The following is a 19,501-nucleotide window of genomic DNA, read 5'->3' on the forward strand; positions in this document are numbered from 1 at the left end:
TTTCCATGTGTCTCCCCTTTCCAACTCTCTCCTCCTTTCTCCCCCTCACACCATCACCTACTGCATTCCTTTCCCTCCTTTTCTTCACCTTCCCCTCCTTTCCATCACCAGTCTTTTCATGCGGTCGCCCTCCCCTCCTCTAGTCGTCTACACTCTCCTGCTTTTGTTGTCACTTCCTCAATCCATCCTTCCTTCCAGCACTCACTATCCTTTCCTGCTTCCTCTCCATGGCCTACACCCACGATCCAGCCCTCCCTTCATCCCCTTCCATCAGCTGCTGTCGCCTCCTCTCCTGTTCAAAGACCTTCTCCTCCCTCTCTCCATCCCTCTTTGTGTCTCTCTCTGTCATCTGCTGACCTTCATAGTGTGTGTGTCTCTCAGGAGCTGCACAGGAGATACGAAGCAGCTCCAGAGTCAACAAAGACAAAAGCCCTGCAGACAGTCATTGAAATGAAGGTAATGAATTGATAATTTGTGTGTGTGTGTGTGTGTGTGTGTGTGTGTGTCTGTGTTTACATGTAAAACTATCTTTGTGAAGACGAATTTGAGTTTATGCCTTGAGAGCAAGAGCTTTTGTGAAAAGTTAGGACGTTTTGGCTGGTCCTCACTTTCTTACACACAAATCTGGATAATTAAAGGCTGCAGCATTGTCATCCACCTCACATTGTTCATGTTTACACTGCATCTATAAACCAGCCAGTTTGGATTCAGGTAGCAGTTTGGATATTGCTAATATTGAAGATTCTTAATTAGACTTATTTATTTGCTTTTCAGCTCTGCACATAATTCAGAAATACAAAAGGATTATATTAGATTTTTTTTCTTATGACCCAACTACAGTGAGGCAGTGAATCTCTTAACATGAGTTTGTTGATGTCCCACCAGGATGCAAAGATCAGCTCCCTAGAGCGTGGTATGAGAGAGCTAGAGGAGGAAGTGAGCATGCTCAAGTCCAATGGAGCTCTGAGCAGCGAGGAGAGGGAGGAGGAGATCAAGCAGATGGAGGTCTACAGATCCCACTCCAAGTTCATGAAAAACAAGGTGAAAAATACATGCACAGGAACACACTAACATGCACCCATATCTACTTGTCTGTACATTTTTTCCTCTTTGTGTTTTGAACGATTTCTAGCTTGTTGGAAATTAAACAAATACAACTTTGGTGTCAAGAACAAAAGGTGTACTGCAACACCTTTTGACATCATTTGGGTTGCATTTCCAAATCACAGTTTTAACAATGACAAGCCATCATGTAATTTATTAATTAAGAGAAACTATAAACCAGCATAACTACTGGTTTGTGTGAACTGACTGGTATATATATATATATATAGGGAACATCTTAAGAAAGATTTCTATGATGGGCTCACAAAGCAATATTTGACATCTTTATAAGTATACACAAAGCCGCTGAGAAGAGTGTTTTCTGATTATAATTACAGTGTCCATAATACAATAATAACTGCTATATCAATAACACTTGATTTTGAATCATGTAAGGATTACATTACTGTCTGTCAATATCAATACAGTTTTAATTGTCTACATTCACTTTGGTTTAATTGACTTGTTATATATGAAAAACTAAATCATGCTAAGTTTTTATATGTGCACTGACCCATGTGACAGTGTTTGCATAGACAAGAAAACTGCACTTCTTGCTGTCACATACTCATACTCATAATGGTAGTTGTGATGAGGACAGGCTGTACATCTCAGCATGTCAGGTGTAGGATATGCCGTGTCTGGTCAGTGGTCAGTGATAGTGGCAGCTGATTTGTTGTGGTCATGGTGACGCCATCCTCTCCTGTCAAGGTTGAGCAGCTGAAGGAAGAGCTAACTCACAGCCAATCAGAGAAGGAGGAGCTAATGCAACGAGCCAATGAGCTTCAGCGGGAGGTGTCTGCAGTAAGAGACACACCTCTGTGTCTGTTTGCTCTTTCTTACCCTTTCTTTCTTGGTTTTGTCTCTCAGGCTGACTGGCCAATGGCTGCTGCTTGAATAGAGTCCCAGTAAAAGCCCAGTAGTGTGACCAGTGTGTTCAAACAGCAGTAAGCAACTGTACTCTCAAATGCCAGTCATACTATGCAGCTGAAACAATATGACAACTTTTCATTTTGAGATATAGAGAACACAGTAGAAAATCCATTCCAGTTGGTACTTTATAAAAGATACCATCACTTCATTTTTCTCCTTTGAGTTTCACTAGAGGTGCTACTGTCAAATATTCCAACAACTAGTAAAAGCAATAGTCTCAAACCATTTACTGTCAGCTGTACCTGCATAATTGGATAAAACTGAGACCAGTGTTCTTCACACTATTGCATTTGACCTTTGCATTTGAATTAAGGTTTTATATTAACATGTATGATGAATACTAGTTTTTGTGAATAACCAGAGTTAAAGTAACAAAGCTGCTTGAGTTGCAAACATTTATTTGGCACGCAGCTATTGTCTGCCCTAATGGAAACTTAGTTTATGTCAAGTTAATTTCTGGCCAAAACAACGAGTGACAAAGAGGTCTTTGCTTCCCATTCTGCTGGTGATCAGTGGCTTTTGACAGTAATAGTTGTTTCTAGCAGTCTGAACTGTACAATTATAGACTTGTAAACTGAGAATTCAGCTGTGCAGTGCTACTGTAACCTGCTTGTCTTTCTCTTTGCATGAGGTTTTTCTCATAATGGTTGGTATCAGTTTCCTGAGGGATCTGCTGAGGCTTGTATAGGATGTGTTGTTTGTGTCTATTCTTTTTATGTCAGGTTCACCCTGTTCAAATGTCAAAGGAAGTTAATTGTGCCACTTATGGAAATGTAAGGGCAACTGAGAAGTACAGAGCAAAAGAGCCTAGTACTTCACTGACTTATCTAACTGAAAAGACATTAGAAAACAAGACTTGTCCCTAATAGAGTTTGAAGAAATACAGTATCAGTATGTACCCTTGAGAAGGCAGTGAACAGTGAGTTGGTATAATGACTCTAATTGCTGACTAACAATAGCAGGCTGTGGTTGTTAGTATGTAAAGCTCTACAGATGTGAATGAGAGAGTTTCTACTTTATAAAAAGCTATAAAGTAGGAATTGAGTGATATATTGTAATTTATATAGTATATTTTTACAGTTTATCTCTTAGATGTATTACTGTGCCTATCAGTTCTGTGCACTCATTATTCAGCTGTTTCCTCTTTCACAGTTCTACAATGAAGTCACGAGTAATGGCTAAAACCTTAACATGCACCCGAAAACTAATGTTCACATATTCAAGCTTGTAGTGGAGTTTAGTACACTGTAATATGATAAGCATGTAATCCTCTGGATTGCTGTTCTTTCCATCTCCTCTTGCTTCACCTCATATGGATATTACTCAGATGGACCAGGCAAAGCAGGAGCTGAGTCGTAAGGACAGTGAACTGTTGGCTTTCAGGACCAAACTGGACACTCTGAACAACCAGTTTTCTGACAGTAAACAACATGTGGATGTACTCAAGGAATCGCTCACTGCCAAGGAACAGAGAGCTGCCATACTACAGACTGAGGTATAGCTACTCTTTTACTTATAACCTTGTTGCTACATGGTGCCATTGATATTCAGTTTGTGAATATTTATTTGTATATGTGTGCGCACAGGTGGATGCCTTGCGGCTCCGTCTGGAAGAAAAGGAATCTCTTCTTTCTAAAAAGAGTCAGCAGATATCAGAGCTGACAGATGAAAAAAGCAGTCAGGCAGGCGAGATCACCGACCTCAAAGACATGCTGGATGTCAAGGAACGCAAAGTTAATGTACAGCAGAAGAAGGTAGGAAAACTCAGATTAGAATACATTTGTGATAAAAAAAAATGTTGAATGCCAACATATACAAAGATAACTGACTTGAATCATATACACAGAAAAAGAAAAGCTGGAATTCCTATGATCCCTGGTGGCTGTTTGCATTGTTGTTGTTTTTTTTAACTACACTTCCTATAATAAAACAGTGATTGGGCTATTGTGATGTCATACTAATTGGGTTTCCTGTTTTAGCTTCCATAGGCATCACTATTTTTGTTTTCTGTTAAGCCATGTTAGCTATTGCTGCTCATGCTAACTACACAGCACTTCTTGTCTTTATTCCATGCAAAGCAGTGCCATTATCCCTGGAGATGTGAAACCCATTATGTCATCACATCGAAGGAGTATTTTTGTTTTGTGAAGACTGTACTGATAATGGCAACAGCAAAACTGTGAAAACCTTAATTGAGCAGGCCATATATTTTTTGTTTAAATGTTGTGTATGGTGGTTATTACTTGAAACTTATTTGGAAAAAGGAAAGATGACATGTATGGATACACAACTATTCCCTCACTCCTTGTCTCTTCTTCACTCCCTGACTGAAATCTGCATGTGCCACAAATATGATGTTGTCATGTAATACTACAATCACTAGATGGGGCTGTAAGACAAGATGTAGATTAGAAGCTGGGAAAGCCAGACAGAAAGACAGACAGGTGAGTAGAAAGGCAGAAGGATACATCTGGTGCTGGAAGTACACAGGAAACCAGAGTTACAGGTGCTTTCTACTTATTTTGCCTTCTTTTCAGTATCATCATTTGTGTGGGCTCCACATACACTTGATTCATTGTCATCCTGAAAAGAATTAGGCTGGTCAGATATGCTGGTGAAGAGGTTTCAGAGAGACACAGAGTGAGAAAACAAATTTTTAGATAGATGGATGAATAGAAAGGTTCAGGTAGCTGTTTAAAGAGTAATGTAATTAGGTATAAAACTTAAACATAAAATGAGTATATACTTGAGTCTTGCCATTACCTGTTATGTCTCTTGTTATAAATATACAAACTCTTCCTTTATTCTTTTCAGCCCTCCATCTGTCCCACTCCTTCTGTTGTCACTTTTAGGAAAAGCGGTGAGCAGATACTTGATAGAGACAATCAAGCACATAGACATAAAGCAGGACAGGGATGGGGAGGAGAGAGACAGAGTGGGTTTGAAATCTGATGCATGCTAATGAGTTCCTCTTGTTCAATAAATGATGACCTTTGCCATCTTCAAATAGAATACAGTGCACTGTGTGAGAGGGAGACGGAAATGCTGCTAATTCCTCTGTCTAATCTACACTTCTGATTTCCTAACATCTTATCTTTTTGCATGTGGAAAAACTAAAATACCTTTTACTGTTTCCAGTTTCATCTTTCTCTCTTCATGGTTTTAACTGTCATTTTAAGTTAGTATATAAATTAAAATACCCTGAGTGAGATAGTCTTCTTATTCCCCATCATCATCTTCTCTTTGTTGTTAAGTGTAGTATTCTATCTAATATCATGACAGAGATGAAGAGTAGTTCATTATCACATATGTTTTGCAGGACTAAAACAGAACAAGACTGAAGCAATGAATTTGTCATTTGTACACACGTATTTCATATGTGAGACTATATACTGTATGTGTGTGCCAGCCATCCAGTTTCTGTCAGGTTCAGGAAGTGCAGGCAGTATCAAAGAGTCTCAACATCAAGTTTGTGTGTGTGTGTGTGTGTGTGTGTAGGGTGTGCCTTTGTTTTACTTACATTATGGGAACCGAAACATGTTAACACACTCACATTGTGGGGACCAGCCTCTGGTAGAGGAGGTGTCAGTCAAGCTGTCAGGTCAATAGTTGATTAATGCGGTGCTGGAAATGTTTGTACGTACATACTCACAATCTCTGTGGCATTGTAAATGTGTGTGTGTCACCTGCAGTGGAGTCAAAGGTTACATACCAATCTGACTTTCTTTTTTGTGACAGGTTGTCACTTGCTTGGTTTCAATTCTCTTTGGCAAAAGAAAGGATGAAGAGACAGAGAGAGGAAGAAATTTACTTCCCAAGTTCACTCATAGTAATACATTATATAAGCTTTCCATCACTCTCTTTTTTCCTCTTATTTCTGTGTTGTTCAGCCTTTTGTTCCATCTATCTTAATGAAGACCACAAAGTTGACATAGTGCCTTATCTCCACATATGATCTATTTGTTTCTCTGTCCCTCTCTTTCTCTTCCTCTCTCTCACACACACACACACGCATAATTACATCCATTGTGGGCTTAGGGAAAAAGTGAGTGCTTCAGTTATTTTTGCATATTTTTGTTTTAACACAAAATGTAATCTGCTATCAAATCACTGTGAGAAGAAACAGGAGGAGGGAGGAAGAAGGGGAGAAAGAGATGGAGGAGGAAGAGTAATGCGTGTCTTTAGAGTAGAGGTTAAAGTTAGCAAAGCTTCGGGGAAAGGATTGGAGAGCACAGTGACTTTCAGGCTTTTCCATGTTTTGAAAATCTCCTTTTATAAGAATGTATCCCTTGTATTTAAGACAGTGGAGTAGGCACAGACCTTTGTGCTTGTTTTTCAACATAAGGTTAATCTACTATGAAATGAGTTTGAGAGGAAACAAGAGAGAAACTGACAAATTTGGACCAGTTATTTCTAAATGTCTTTTTGTTTGCTGTGAGACGAATTAGGTTCTATGTAATAAGCGATAAGCACTAAGCAGCAAAAATGCAGGTGAAATAATTAAAGGAGCTTCAAGTATTGTTGGTTTAAGGCTGATATTGATAATTATTTAGATGTACATAAAAAGGAATTTCTTTATTCAATCTAAGTGGCATATTTTGATAAAAAAACACCAAATAAATCATCATTTTTTGTTGCTGTTATAACTTGAGCTTGGCGGACAAACAGGATGACTCAACAGGATATTAGTCTATCACAGGTATATCAGCATCAGCTGAAGAGTAATGACATTTTAGTTGTATAAAGGTGTATAAGCTTCAGTTTTATATGCATTTGAGCTTTATTCATATACATGAATTATTGTTGCTTTAAAAATAATTACATTTTTTGAATTTGCACTGTAACTTCTCAAAAATCCATTTTTGTTACACTGAGCTATTCCATGCTTTATTTTGACTGGGTTTGAGTCCATAGATTTGCCAACAAAATATTTTTTTTCTCTGGAAAACAGGTGAATAATGCATCAAAAACCTTTTTCTCTGCAGATAGAAAACCTGCAGGATCAGCTGAGGGATAAAGAGAAACAGCTGAGCGGTCTGAAAGACCGAGTTAAGTCTTTACAGGCAGACACCTCTAACACTGACACAGCACTGGGAACACTGGAGGAGGCTCTGGCTGAGAAGGTACACAACACATGTTGCTGGTAAAACTTAGGTCAACTCCTGTGCAAGGTTACATTAATATAACCACTATGAGCTAAAGTGCTGACCACCCACACAAAATGACTGGATAAATGGAAGTGATTCAATAATCACAATGGCTTTTTCATTATGAAATCAATCACAGTCTGTTTGGTAACCATAAAACACACAGCCAAATGGTTCAGATAGAATGGAAAAGGAACAAACAGCCACACTGTCTGTCACTGTGTGGAGCTAAACATTCAGGCACCATAGTCATGAAACAGCTCTGAACCATCTGAGCATGGGAACTGAACCAGTAACCAGCTGTTTTATGATTTGTCAGGCTGCTCCAAGGGTGGACTTGACCCTGATTCTGGGAAACCAACCAGTGACACTTACACCAGCACACTACTGTTTGATGAGAATATATTCTTGTACACTTATGTGCAGGCATCTCACTGACATGATCTCCTTCGCAGTTGTGTACACTCAGGAAACTAATTGTACATTGACTAATATCCAGGGTGTGAGCTGGATGAGTGAGTGTTGGTAGGATGGTGTACCAGCACTACCCGTCGACTCCTGCTTCATGTTCCAAAGCTTTTCCCCTTTCATTTTCGTTGTGTCGGTGCCTCTGAATATCTTTTCCTCTTGCTGTCTTTTTCTGTTTCTGTATCTTTCCACCGCTTGCCTACTTTCTTTATTTCTCAATATTTTCTCTGTCACACACATTGTTTTGGATTGTGTTATATTTCAAAACAGAATCGAAATATTACATTAACTTTTGTGTTTTTATCCACTGTCATGCTTCAGTTTTATGCATCATAGAACATCCTGTTTATGTTTCATGCTCCTTAAAGTTTGTTTTTTATGTTTTATTAAGCATATAAAGTACAGCGTTATAAAAAAAACTCATACACAAGCAAATATTTGTATATTTGCACTGGTGAGAACCTTCACTGATGTAAAGTTCTCCTTAGCCCCTACCACTAACCTTAACCATCACATCAACCTGCATAACCCAAATCATTACCTAAAATTATAATCTAATGAAATGCCCTTATTTCAGAATCAGAATTAGAATCAGCTTTATTGGCCAGGTGTGTTGGACAAAGTGGTTCTCAATATGTATGTACATATCCTTATGTACGGCAATGGCAAAGGGCAAGTAAACAATATAAGGCTGAGAGAACAGAAATTAAAGAAGTAACGCACAAACAAACAAAGGAATGTGCCTTAGGATGAAGTAACGTGCAAACAAACAAAGGACTGTGTCTTAGGAAGCAAGATAAAACATAAAAATAAAGATAAAGTAGAGACCTATCTAAAGCTCACAGTACAAGACAAATTATGCCACCCACTCTTTGGGCTTTTTGCGCTGATTGTGTATGTGTGAACTTTTGCACTTTTTGCTTGAACTAGTTGCTGGACAGCATCTACAGTGTTTTAGCAGTTGTGAATTTTACGTCTTGGGCCAGAATGTATTATGTGTCTAAAATCACTGTTGGCTGTTGGCTCCTGTCAAAGCTGCCGTGTACATAAGCTTTAATGTGACTGTTGTTAGTGTAGAAACTTGATATTGAGGAATTGCTGCTGGGATGCAAGATGTAATTTTGTTTACTGTCTGCTTCTCTCTTTCTATCTGCTTCTCTACCTTGACTACCTTTCTCTCTCTTAACCTTTCCCTTTTTGACTCTTTCTATCCTTCTCACCTCCATCTATTCTTCCTCCTCTCCTCCTCCTCCTCCTCCTCCTCTTCTGTGTTTAGGAGCGAATCATAGAGCGGCTAAAGGAGCAGCGAGACAGGGAGGAAAGAGAAAAGGGGGAGGAGATGGAGTCCAGCAAGAAGGAGCTAAAGGAGTTGAGGGAGAAAGTCTCCCAGTTGCAAGCTGACCTGGCTGACCGTAAGGTAGAACATACTTGCATCCGTATCTGTGCTAGAAGTCAGAAAAACTTCAATCAAGTTTCCCTGTCAAGGAAACTTGATTGATCCATCACTGTAGAGCAGAACTCAGATCCTCCCAAGGTTCCCATGCTGAAGAAGATTTCTTTGACAACAATATGTAAGAGGCACACAGCAAAGGTAAAGAGGGAGAGGCAGATATTACAAAGCATTTTCAGACACTGTCTTCTTTTAATTCACCCTGCAGTGGTCAGACAACAGAGCAGGAAAGTTACAGTTAACCACAACACTGTCAGGAAGCAACAGCCCAGTGTTTAAAAGTCATTCTATTTTATAATCATAGTGTCCATATCATAAAAGAAGTAGCTAGTCCTGTGCTGTATTGAGACGAAAAATTACATTGTGACATCACAGAACTTGGTGCATTTTGTGTTATAAGAAGACTTAAAGGACTTTCTGGAAGATAAAATATGCTTATTTGTTTTGTTATTTGGAGTCTGATGAGGAGATCATTGCTGAAGCCAACAGGCGACAGTGGAAAGTCTTTTTTTCCTTTTCTGATTGTTCAGCTAATTTTACAGATTATGGGGTCATAAAACCTGTTGCTGTCCATTATATCATTTCAAAAATACTTGGGGAAAACCCACAGAGTAAAACTGCATTCCTCTCTACACTGCTAAAGACAGATGTGGTTTGTCTGACAACAGCATTATATATGCGTACCTAAATATAATCAGAGTAAGCAGCAAGGTTTCTTTGACCATAGCCCAGTCAAACACGATGATCCATGAGTTGGTATTACCAGTCAAGGGTGAAATTACATGTCTGTGTGTCTCTCCTTCTGCTCCCACTGTTTTCTGTTTCATTGCCCCTTCCAAAAGAGGAAAAGACCAGAAAAGAAAGGGAGTGAGAGACTTCATGGATGGATGGGTTGAGCTAGAAGATTGAGAAAAGACAGGTCATGGGAAAAGGTTCTGAAGAACAAGGGGAAGAGTCAGCTTCCCATCTGTATAGCAAGGCCCTAAAGGATAATTATGTTTGCTGTTTATTACAACTTGGGTTTTGCTTTTTGTAACATTAGCTGTAAATCCTATTGGAAAATCATTTAATGGGAGTTAGTGACAGTACTGCTGAAGGGCACATCAACCCCACTGTTCAGCTGTAAGACGTTATGGTGTTGATTCATATCGGTCTGTTGTCTTTCTGTTGTCCTCCAGACATCTGTGTTGGATCTGAAGGAGAAGGCCTCCTCTCTGGCCTCCTCAGCTCTGAAGAAGGACAACAGGCTGAAGACTCTGGAAATCAGCCTGGAGCAGAAGAGAGAGGAGTGTGTCAAACTGGAGAACCAGCTCAAAAAGGTTAGCAACAGGCAGCACATTATGAACATGCTTCAGCACTTAGCGAGATGTTGACAGAAACAACATCTTTCATACAATTGATTTTGGCTGAAAAGACCAAAATGTAAGTAAAATAATGAACTAATAATGGAATAATTATAATATAAAAATCAGATGTTTTCACAATGGGAGCTCAGGGTTGTAAAAACTGCAAAAGTTTGGCACTACATTTAGGCTAATTATGAACCAAAACAGCTGCTCTAAAACCGTTTCTCTGCTCGATGATGGCCAGCAAAAGCACATCCAATAAAAAAATCTCGGTGGTGAAGAACAGCTTAACAGAAATTGAGGACCTAATACTGAAGAATCTCTCATCTCTTCTCCCCTTTCTTTTTTCCTGTAGCTGTTTTTCAAGAGAGATGACTGTTTGTTTGTCATATGTATGTGTATGTTTGTGTTTGAGTGTCACATATTCTCCCCACAAAGCAACCCATAAAATTGTGTGTGTGTGTGTCTGTGTGATAGCTTACTGACAGCCTTAACAGTCATTTTCACAGATCGGAGAAGACAGCAGCACCACCCCACCCTGTATGTGTTTGTAGGTCTGCATATGTGTGTGTCTAAGTATGTGAAATGGAGAGAGTGAGAATGTGTATGAAGGTGTCAGTGGATCTCTGGTGTTTCTCTCATCAGAGTTTATTTCCTAGTCTCTTTCTGTTACCATGCATAGAAGAAAGAGTGAAAACTTGATCTGTGTGCATGAATTGACTGGCATTCTGCATTTGACACTGTGTATGATGCCTTTTTTCCTTTCTTATTTGTCTTTCTCTATTTCTCCTTCCTCCACCCAGATCTTCTTATAATATTGCCAGACACCCAGACATTTCCTCTCCATATAAAGACCTGTAAAAACTATTGTGCACTTCCAAAACTAATAGAGTTTATGCATTGCGGGTTTAAGGCATGTGCACACACAGACACAAAGTCAATCTGTCCCAGGAGCAACATTTGCTTCTGGGAAACACACACAGCTGTTCTAACCTCTAAGCCGGTTTCTTTGTTTTATTTAATTGTGTTCTCTTTCTCACATTTTCACTTTTGGCATCTCCATTTATCTTGGTTTTTACTTCACTCACCTCTTCATCAAGATCAAAGATTTTTATTGTCAATTCACTATATGTGCAGGACATACAGAAAAATTGAAATACTGTTTCTCTCTTGTCGTGGCTAGAATGTGATACAGACTAAATTAATTCAGACAAATCATCCAAATTTAAATGATCATTTAATATTACAATTATTCTGACCAGAGTAGTAGTTGAATAGGTAATCTGGTAGTTAGGGAACAGAGAACAGAATCACTCCTCCTGCAATGGAATAGATAAAGTATTATAAGAACATTGTCAGAGCGCCAGTCAGTCATTGTTGGTCATGTGGTACCGTCAGGGGTCCAGTCAGTCAGAGCCCGGCCGGGTCTGAGCTCACTCTTACAACTGCCGCACCATCCTTAATTCTCCTACTCCCTAACCCAGCTATCCTAGCCTTTATTTGCTCGCAGTTACACAGCCTTCAGCCTCACTGTTTTATCCGCCGCTTTTCTTAGGCTGTTACGTCAATTTCTGAACTTAGCTTCCTGTCTCCAGTTTTAGGAGACAACACCCTGAGAATTACCCAAAAACAGGAAACATCTTGGCCAAATTATATAAGCTCATTGTTCAGCTCACATGAACTTAAAGTGAACCCATAAAGACTCTTCTATTACATAATCCATATTAACACGTAACTTAAACCACTACAGTCCCTCCTTCCGTGGTCCAAAGGCCACAGAACTTTCAAACTCTGGAAAAAACAAACTACAACAAAACCAAAGAGGAAAATCAAAATATGTTGGCCTGAGACTTTAACACAGGGGTGCATGCACAGTCAACCGCACGAGCTACTGCAAAACTCCAGTGAGCAAACCACCTTGTCAGCCTTCGAATAAATTTCTCCTAAAGGGTATAAAATGAGTGGGGGAGCCGAATCAAGTAAGAAACCGAAAACGTACCGAAAACATTCCATGGGGAATGGGAGGACTTTTTTTTCGCGACGTTATGTTCGAAATGCATTTGCTTGATCTACCATCACTATTCTGAAGAAGGGAAATGTGGAGCGGCACTTTCAGACTGTTCATAAAAATCCCCATTCTTTTCTTTTGAGACTTAAAAACCCCAATGATGCCGAATGCTGGGGAAAATCGTCTCCAGGCTTCTTTTTGGGCGATCACTGACAAGGCCTGTAGTGAACCTGATTGTAGGAACCAGACGTAGTATAAATCTTGAAACTGAATTCAAAATATAACATAACTGTAACACAAACATTTGTAATGTAACTAAACTACTTGTATAAAAGCTCTAACCAAAAATCTTCTGCTGAGAAATGAGCTGAGATGGAAATACTCAGTGACAATTAAGTAGTGAATATATGAATGAAGTATGAATATATAAAATATAATGTCCAAGTCCATTGTCCTTTGATCAGTTCAGTTCCTTGCAGTTTAACTCTGTCAGCACCTGCTTTCTTCCATCCTCACCGGCTGCAATGTCTCTCTCTTGACTTCTCTAAGCATGACTGACCTCAGTACCTCCCTCCCTCCCTCCTCCTGAGGGTCAGATAGATGAGAACACAACTGGGTCATAATCAGTATTGTCATCAAGGTGAGCATCAGCTTCACTCGAACTCCCTCCTCATCCAAGGAATCCCTTGGATCACATCTTCTCCTTATCGAATCAGGATCAGCTCCAAGCCATCTCTGTCCTCAGGGTCTTTCACATCATGTACGGGCCTCCTTCGCAAAGGGGGTCTCTCCTCCTCCGGGGCACCTTCATGTACATGACATCTCCTGCTCTCACTTTGGACTCTCCATCCTTTTGGGCCTTTCTGTCCTGCAAAGAGAAAACACAAACAAAAGTTGGCATGTTAAATTATTTATACACAGATTGTGAACTTATTTCCAGGGTTATGTACTAGTCTAACATAAAAGCTCATTTCCCTATCAGGATGTCAAAACTGGTATTAACATTCCAAAATAGCACTCTATAGACTACCCTTAAACCCACACCTGTCTCTTTAGCCACAGGCATGGTCCTGTCAAGACACGCATACACCGGAAAATAGCAGCAACAGCATCAAGCAGATGAATCAAATGACTTTACCCAACCAGGAAGTGTACTATTCATTGTCACTGTGCAGGCAAATCTGTAACTTCTGTGAGAGGAGATTTTAATATCCATACATGCAACCCAGGGAGAGTCAACACAACCTGAGCAGAAAAACACAAAAACTAAAAAACTAAAAAACTACCATTCATCCATTTTCAACAAGAAGAAAAGTGTGTTATGAGCATAAGAATGTACTAGCATCTACATGAAGATATTACTTGATCTGAATAATGCATCTAATTTAATTAGGTTGTGACAACTAACCAAAAGTTCAAATGACAGTAAAGTTTACCTCATATCCAGGTTACCTCCTGAAGAGAGTCCTCCTATATTGAAGTTAGTCACAAGATTCAAAATATAACATGATGAGAAATAACCACTGTGTGTCCACATATCACATTACAGTGAGAACACAGAGGTACAGTATCATGTGTTTGTTTGCTTGATTCACTTTCCCATCGCCCTGTACACTCACTAATGTACGTGTCATAATTTGTCCTTTTATCCCATATCACATTGTGAAAATGAAAATCTAGACAACAACTATTACATCCCTGCCAGACCCTATTGTAGAACTACAGGGTCCCAAACACTAAAACAATCACTTAATTAAACAATTATGCAATTGACAAAAATTAATCTACAACCATTTTGATAATCAATCAGCCATTTCCAAAGGCTAAAGCTTCTCTGCTTTCTGTTTCTCAACCATTCACTAGGTTTCTGTATTTCATATGTCGGTACATTAAGTTTATTGTTACTGAGTTAAAGAGTTTGATATCAAGACTTTAAGAGCCTAGTAAAAATGACGTGACATCACAACTCTGTAAAGAAAAACAATCTGGAATCTGTTGTGTCACATTAAGCTGAACCACACATAAAGAGAGAAGACAAAAGCAATACAATTAAAATATAACTAAAATATCATATAACCATGATCCTCAAGATGATCAGTGTACAAAAACATAAAAGAACACAATAAACATAAATGCTAACTGAGCTAGCAAGAAGCCACATTTCAATTATTTCAGGTAAATTGTCTTTTAAAAATAATTTCACATAGTCTGGGAGAGTGAAGGCCAGCATGCACTATAACAACGGTTAATTCAACAATTCATGTTCAACTCTACAATATACTGTATTTTTTCTTACCATGGTCGATCCAGGAGCCCCAGCTACTTTACTGTCTTTAACTGTAAGAGGACACCACTTGTCCCTCCTCTGACCAAACTGTTCATGTACTTCATCTGTTCCTTACAATACAGTAATTTATGCAATGAAACTTTGTCCCTATTCAGCTAACACTGTTAGAAAATCATGAAGCAAACAATCAAAGAGTCATGAAGTCCCGGTGACACGTCTTATAGTCCAGTACACATCATTTCCTCAAAGTACTGGAGGACAGTACATGAGATCTTACCTGCCAATTTCCTCATGTAATCCTGCTAAATTTATTAAACACGTGAGAACAGCGGCACTCTGAAAGATGCAGAACATAAGTCAATCATATTAAACCACTTGATCTCGGGTGGAACATCCAACAACAGTGCATGTAAATTTGGAACTTAAGTTTAAAATGCACTGCAACCTCAAATAAAGATCTATGAGAATTAACACACTGCTTAGATAATGTAGAAAATGTACCACTTGATACTTAACTTTTGTCCACTGTCATTACTGGCAAGATTGAAGTATTACTGCATAAATTTTGCTATATAATCATTGAGCCTATATGTTTTAGCCCACAGTCAATATTCACCACAAAACATGTGAAAAACTGTTTCCCCCCCTTTTTATTCTCCCTTTTTATTACAGCTACCTATTTCTCTATCATGATAAAAGAAAATTATATTTGAGCCCTCTGTTTCTTAAATCAAATATGTGTGTACTTTAAACTCAGTTTTAAAATATTGAAGAGTGCAGTGAATTTGACAGACAGGGAGTGAGGCCTCTTGACAGATCGTCATTAATACTTAATATTTAGCTTTATTTTGAAAATCTTGCCCCATTCAAATGAATGGGAAAATTTTACTTCCGCATATTTTTAGCTATTTCAGGTATCAAAATGTTTAGCTTCTCAAGGACATTCATGCTTGTATTCACAATTTTTCTAAACTTCATACTTTTGAAATATTTAGCTTTATTTTGAAAATGTTGCCCCATTCAAATGAATGGGAAAATTCTTCTTCTGCATACTTTCAGCTATTTCAGGTATCAAAATGTTCAGCTCCTCAAGGACATTCATGCTTCTCTTCAGGATTTTTCTAAACTTCATACGTTTGAAACATTTCACATAATTTTGAAAATCATGCCCCACTGAAATGAATGGGGGATATTCTACTTCAGCATACTTTCAGGTATCAAAATGTTCAGCTCCTCAAGGACATTCATGCTTCTATTCAGAAATTTTCTAGACTTCATACTTTTTAAATATTTAGTTTTTTTTTGAAAATCTTGCCCCATTCTATTGAATGGTAAAATTCTAATTCAGCATAATTTCAGGTATCAAAATGTTCAGCTTTTCAAGGATATTCATGTTTCTCTTCAGGAATGTAGTAACACCTCCTACCTTTGAAAAATTTAGCTTCATTTTGAAAGTTTTGCCCCATTCAAATGAATGGGAAAATTCTACTTCAGCATACTTTCAGGTATCAAAATGTTCAGCTCTCCCAGAACATTCATGCTTCTTTTCAACATTTTTCTACACTTCGTATTTCTGAAATGTTGCTTTTTTTTTGAAAATTTTGCCCCATTTAAATGAATGGGGAAAATTCTACATCAGCAAACTTTCAGCTATTTCAGGTATCAAAATGTTCAGCTCTCCCAGAACATTCATGCTTCTTTTCAACATTTTTCTACACTTCGTATTTCTGAAATGTTGCTTTTTTTTTGAAAATTTTGCCCCATTTAAATGAATGGGGAAAATTCTACATCAGCAAACTTTCAGCTATTTCAGGTATCAAAATGTTCAGCTCTCCCAGGACATTCATGCTTCATGTTATGGTTTGTTCCCCCTCACCAGGAAGGTGAGGGAGAACTGTGGTAGGACTCAAGATTGCAGACCCAGGTGCTAGTAAAACGGGTGTTTAATGGAAAAAGACACAAAGTAACAAGTCCATGTACATATACAATCCGGGTAGGACAGAGATGGTTGCGGAGACCAGGACGAACAGATGAGCAGACAGGCTAACGGCAGGAACCCTGGTTCGAGTTAGAGTAGGAGTAGCAGGACGGACAGGTGAATAGACAGACAAACCAGGAGGGCTGGTGAATGAAAAGGAAATCCACAGCACAGGAACTATCAGTGTGGATATCAAAATAACATCTTGCTAACCTAATGGAAAAAACATACCAAGATCTACAGCACAGGAACTGCCAGCGTGGACGTCTAGAGACGTATAACACAAAACATGTAACCTACGTACAAAATGAGTTCCACAGCACAAGATCTGTCAGCGTGGAAATCAAGATGACGTGCGACACATACCACGACTATAGGTATAGGTAAGTTAGGTATATAGGTATAAGTTCTGTTAATGCTCTGGCGACGACGGAGCGTCTGCCAGAGGTTAAATTAAGGTAGGGAAGTCATTACAGTAATGCACCTCAGCTGTGTGTGACAACCCATGAGTCACTAATTACAGCAAGCGACACAGCTGATGTGCTGATCCCACAAAAAGGAAAGAGCAGGAGAGAGAAAGGCAAAAGGGAGGCAGGTCGCGCCGAGCGGACCTGACACTTCGACTCAGAATTTTTCTACAATTCACACTTCTGAAATATTTAGCTTTATTTTGAAAATTTTCCCCCATTCAAAATAATGGGAAAATTGTACTTCAGTATACTTTCAGGTAGGTATGCCTTTCAGGTGTCAAAATGTTCAGCATTTTCAGGGCGATCCTTCAGAAAACTGCATTCACACGCATTTTTGACAGGAAATGTATTTCTCTAGTTATTATTCAGCTTTCTTCCGTCCATTTTTTGGCACTTTTCCATTTTGTCAGCATACTTTCAGCTATGAAAACTGTTCAGGTATCAAAATGTTCAGCTTTTTAAGGACATTTATGCTATTATTTTTCTTTTTTATAACCTTTATGCTTTTTAAACTATTTAGTGTTTTTCAGCAAAATTTTTGCCCATTCAAATGAATGGGAAATTTCAACTTTAGCTCTTCAAGGACATTCATGTTTTATTCAGAATTTTTCTAAACTTCATACTTTCAAAATATTTAGCTTCATTTTGAAATTTTACTTCAGCATACCTTCAGCTTGAAAAAACATTCAGGTGTCAAAATGTTCAGCATTTTTAGGGGATGATCTTTCAGCACTCAGCATCCATACGCATTTTCTTCAGAAAATGCATTTTTCTAGTTATTATTCTGGTTTGTTCCGTACATTTTTTGGCACTTAATTTTTTCAGCATACTTTCAGCTACAAAAGCCATTCTGGTATATTCATCTCTTTAAGGACATTTCTGCTTGTATTTTTCTTTTTTTATAACCTCTATACTTTCTAAACTATTCAGTATTTTTCAGCAAAATTTTTCCCATTCAAATGAAAGGTAAAATTCAACTTCAGAATACCTTCAGCTATTTCAGGTATCAAAATGTTCAGCTCTTCAAGGACATTCATGCTTATCTTCAGAATTTTTCTAAACTTCATACTTTTGAAATATTTAGCTTCATTTTGAATATTTTGAATTTTAAAACTAAAGGAATGTTTATTATGTGTTTCAACTGCATTTTTGTTTTATTGATTTTGAATTTGATATTTTTTTGTCCTTTAATTGCAAATTAAAACAAAGTAATATCTGTTGTTTTGAACAGAAAAGGCCTCATTTATTTGTCATGTTTTATTAGTCCTCTGTTTGTTTTAGCCCCCCACCAAAATTCAGATGACTGGTTTTATCACAGCTGATGAGACCTCATTATGTTGAAGCATCTCTTTTTCAGACATTGTACACAGTCTACCTAGTGTGGTGAATTCATTATTTCTAAAGTATAAGAGTATACAAATCTGGTCCCAAAAGACTGGAATGTGAATATAATTTTCTTAACTACAGACCAATTATACTTGGAAATAATGTGAAAAGGCATGTGTTCATCGAGTCCATTCAGTGTATCCTTAACACCTGTGTTGCTACTGGCACATACTTTTAAATTTGAACTTATCATTTCAATCAATTGGTGGTCACCTCATCTTGAAACCCATTGCTTGGTTTATTTTTTATAATTCATTTTTGCTCCAGGCCCAGAGTGCAGCAGCAGAGTCCCAGGCCCACAGTGAACTCTCTGAAAACATCTCTTCCCTGGAGCAGGAAGTGATCCGGTACAAAGAAGATGCTGGGAAAGCCCAGTCCGAGGTGGAACGACTTCTAGAGATCCTGAGGGAGATGGAAAATGAAAAGAATGACAAGGAGAAAAAGATCCATGAACTCGAGAGGTGAGAGAGCAGGAAGAATATAGGTTAATCAACAGATGCTGTTGCAAGTTACACTGTTGGAGTCTACTGTATATTAATTCAATTTATTTGTATATTGCCAAATAAATTGAATTGAAAAATCATCCAGACACTACTAATCCATTAGCTTTCTCCCTCTCTTGCCTCTTCCTTTCCCTTCTTTCTTCCCCTTTTCTCTTTTCACTTCTGTTTTAATTAATCTGCCATCAATTATTTTTCATTGATTCATTGTACATTATTCACATGTATGTACAACATGTGATTTTGAATCTGTGTGAGTGTGTGTATGTTTGTGTTTTTGAGTTCATCCTACCCCAGAAATCCCTTTGCTTTTCATCTGTGGCACTGTCAGCAGTCATGAAAACAGGCCCCTCCCCTCGCTGCCTCTCAGCAGCCAATGGGGGGGCTGGTGTGGGACTACCTGGGCACGTGAGTGGCTGGTGGC

General features: G+C 38.4%; 1 protein-coding gene across 2 annotated transcripts in view; it reads left to right on the forward strand.

The window, feature by feature from the left end:
* The window catches only part of LOC109959816 (ELKS/Rab6-interacting/CAST family member 1-like), a 132,836-nt gene that overhangs the window by 50,896 nt on the left and 62,439 nt on the right, over positions 1-19,501 (forward strand). The window contains exons 7-15 of one of the 2 annotated variants that reach the window (XM_020599493.1): positions 382-456; positions 886-1,041; positions 1,816-1,908; positions 3,365-3,532; positions 3,624-3,791; positions 7,023-7,160; positions 8,929-9,069; positions 10,281-10,421; positions 18,845-19,038. In XM_020599493.1, the coding sequence (XP_020455149.1) occupies positions 382-456; positions 886-1,041; positions 1,816-1,908; positions 3,365-3,532; positions 3,624-3,791; positions 7,023-7,160; positions 8,929-9,069; positions 10,281-10,421; positions 18,845-19,038 (1,274 nt within the window). The remainder of the gene's footprint in view (positions 1-381; positions 457-885; positions 1,042-1,815; positions 1,909-3,364; positions 3,533-3,623; positions 3,792-7,022; positions 7,161-8,928; positions 9,070-10,280; positions 10,422-18,844; positions 19,039-19,501) is intronic. The other variant, XM_020599494.1, reaches the window with a different exon arrangement.

This window comes from Monopterus albus, unplaced genomic scaffold, assembly GCF_001952655.1.
Source record: "Monopterus albus unplaced genomic scaffold, M_albus_1.0 scaffold41.1, whole genome shotgun sequence".
Lineage (NCBI taxonomy): Eukaryota > Metazoa > Chordata > Actinopteri > Synbranchiformes > Synbranchidae > Monopterus > Monopterus albus.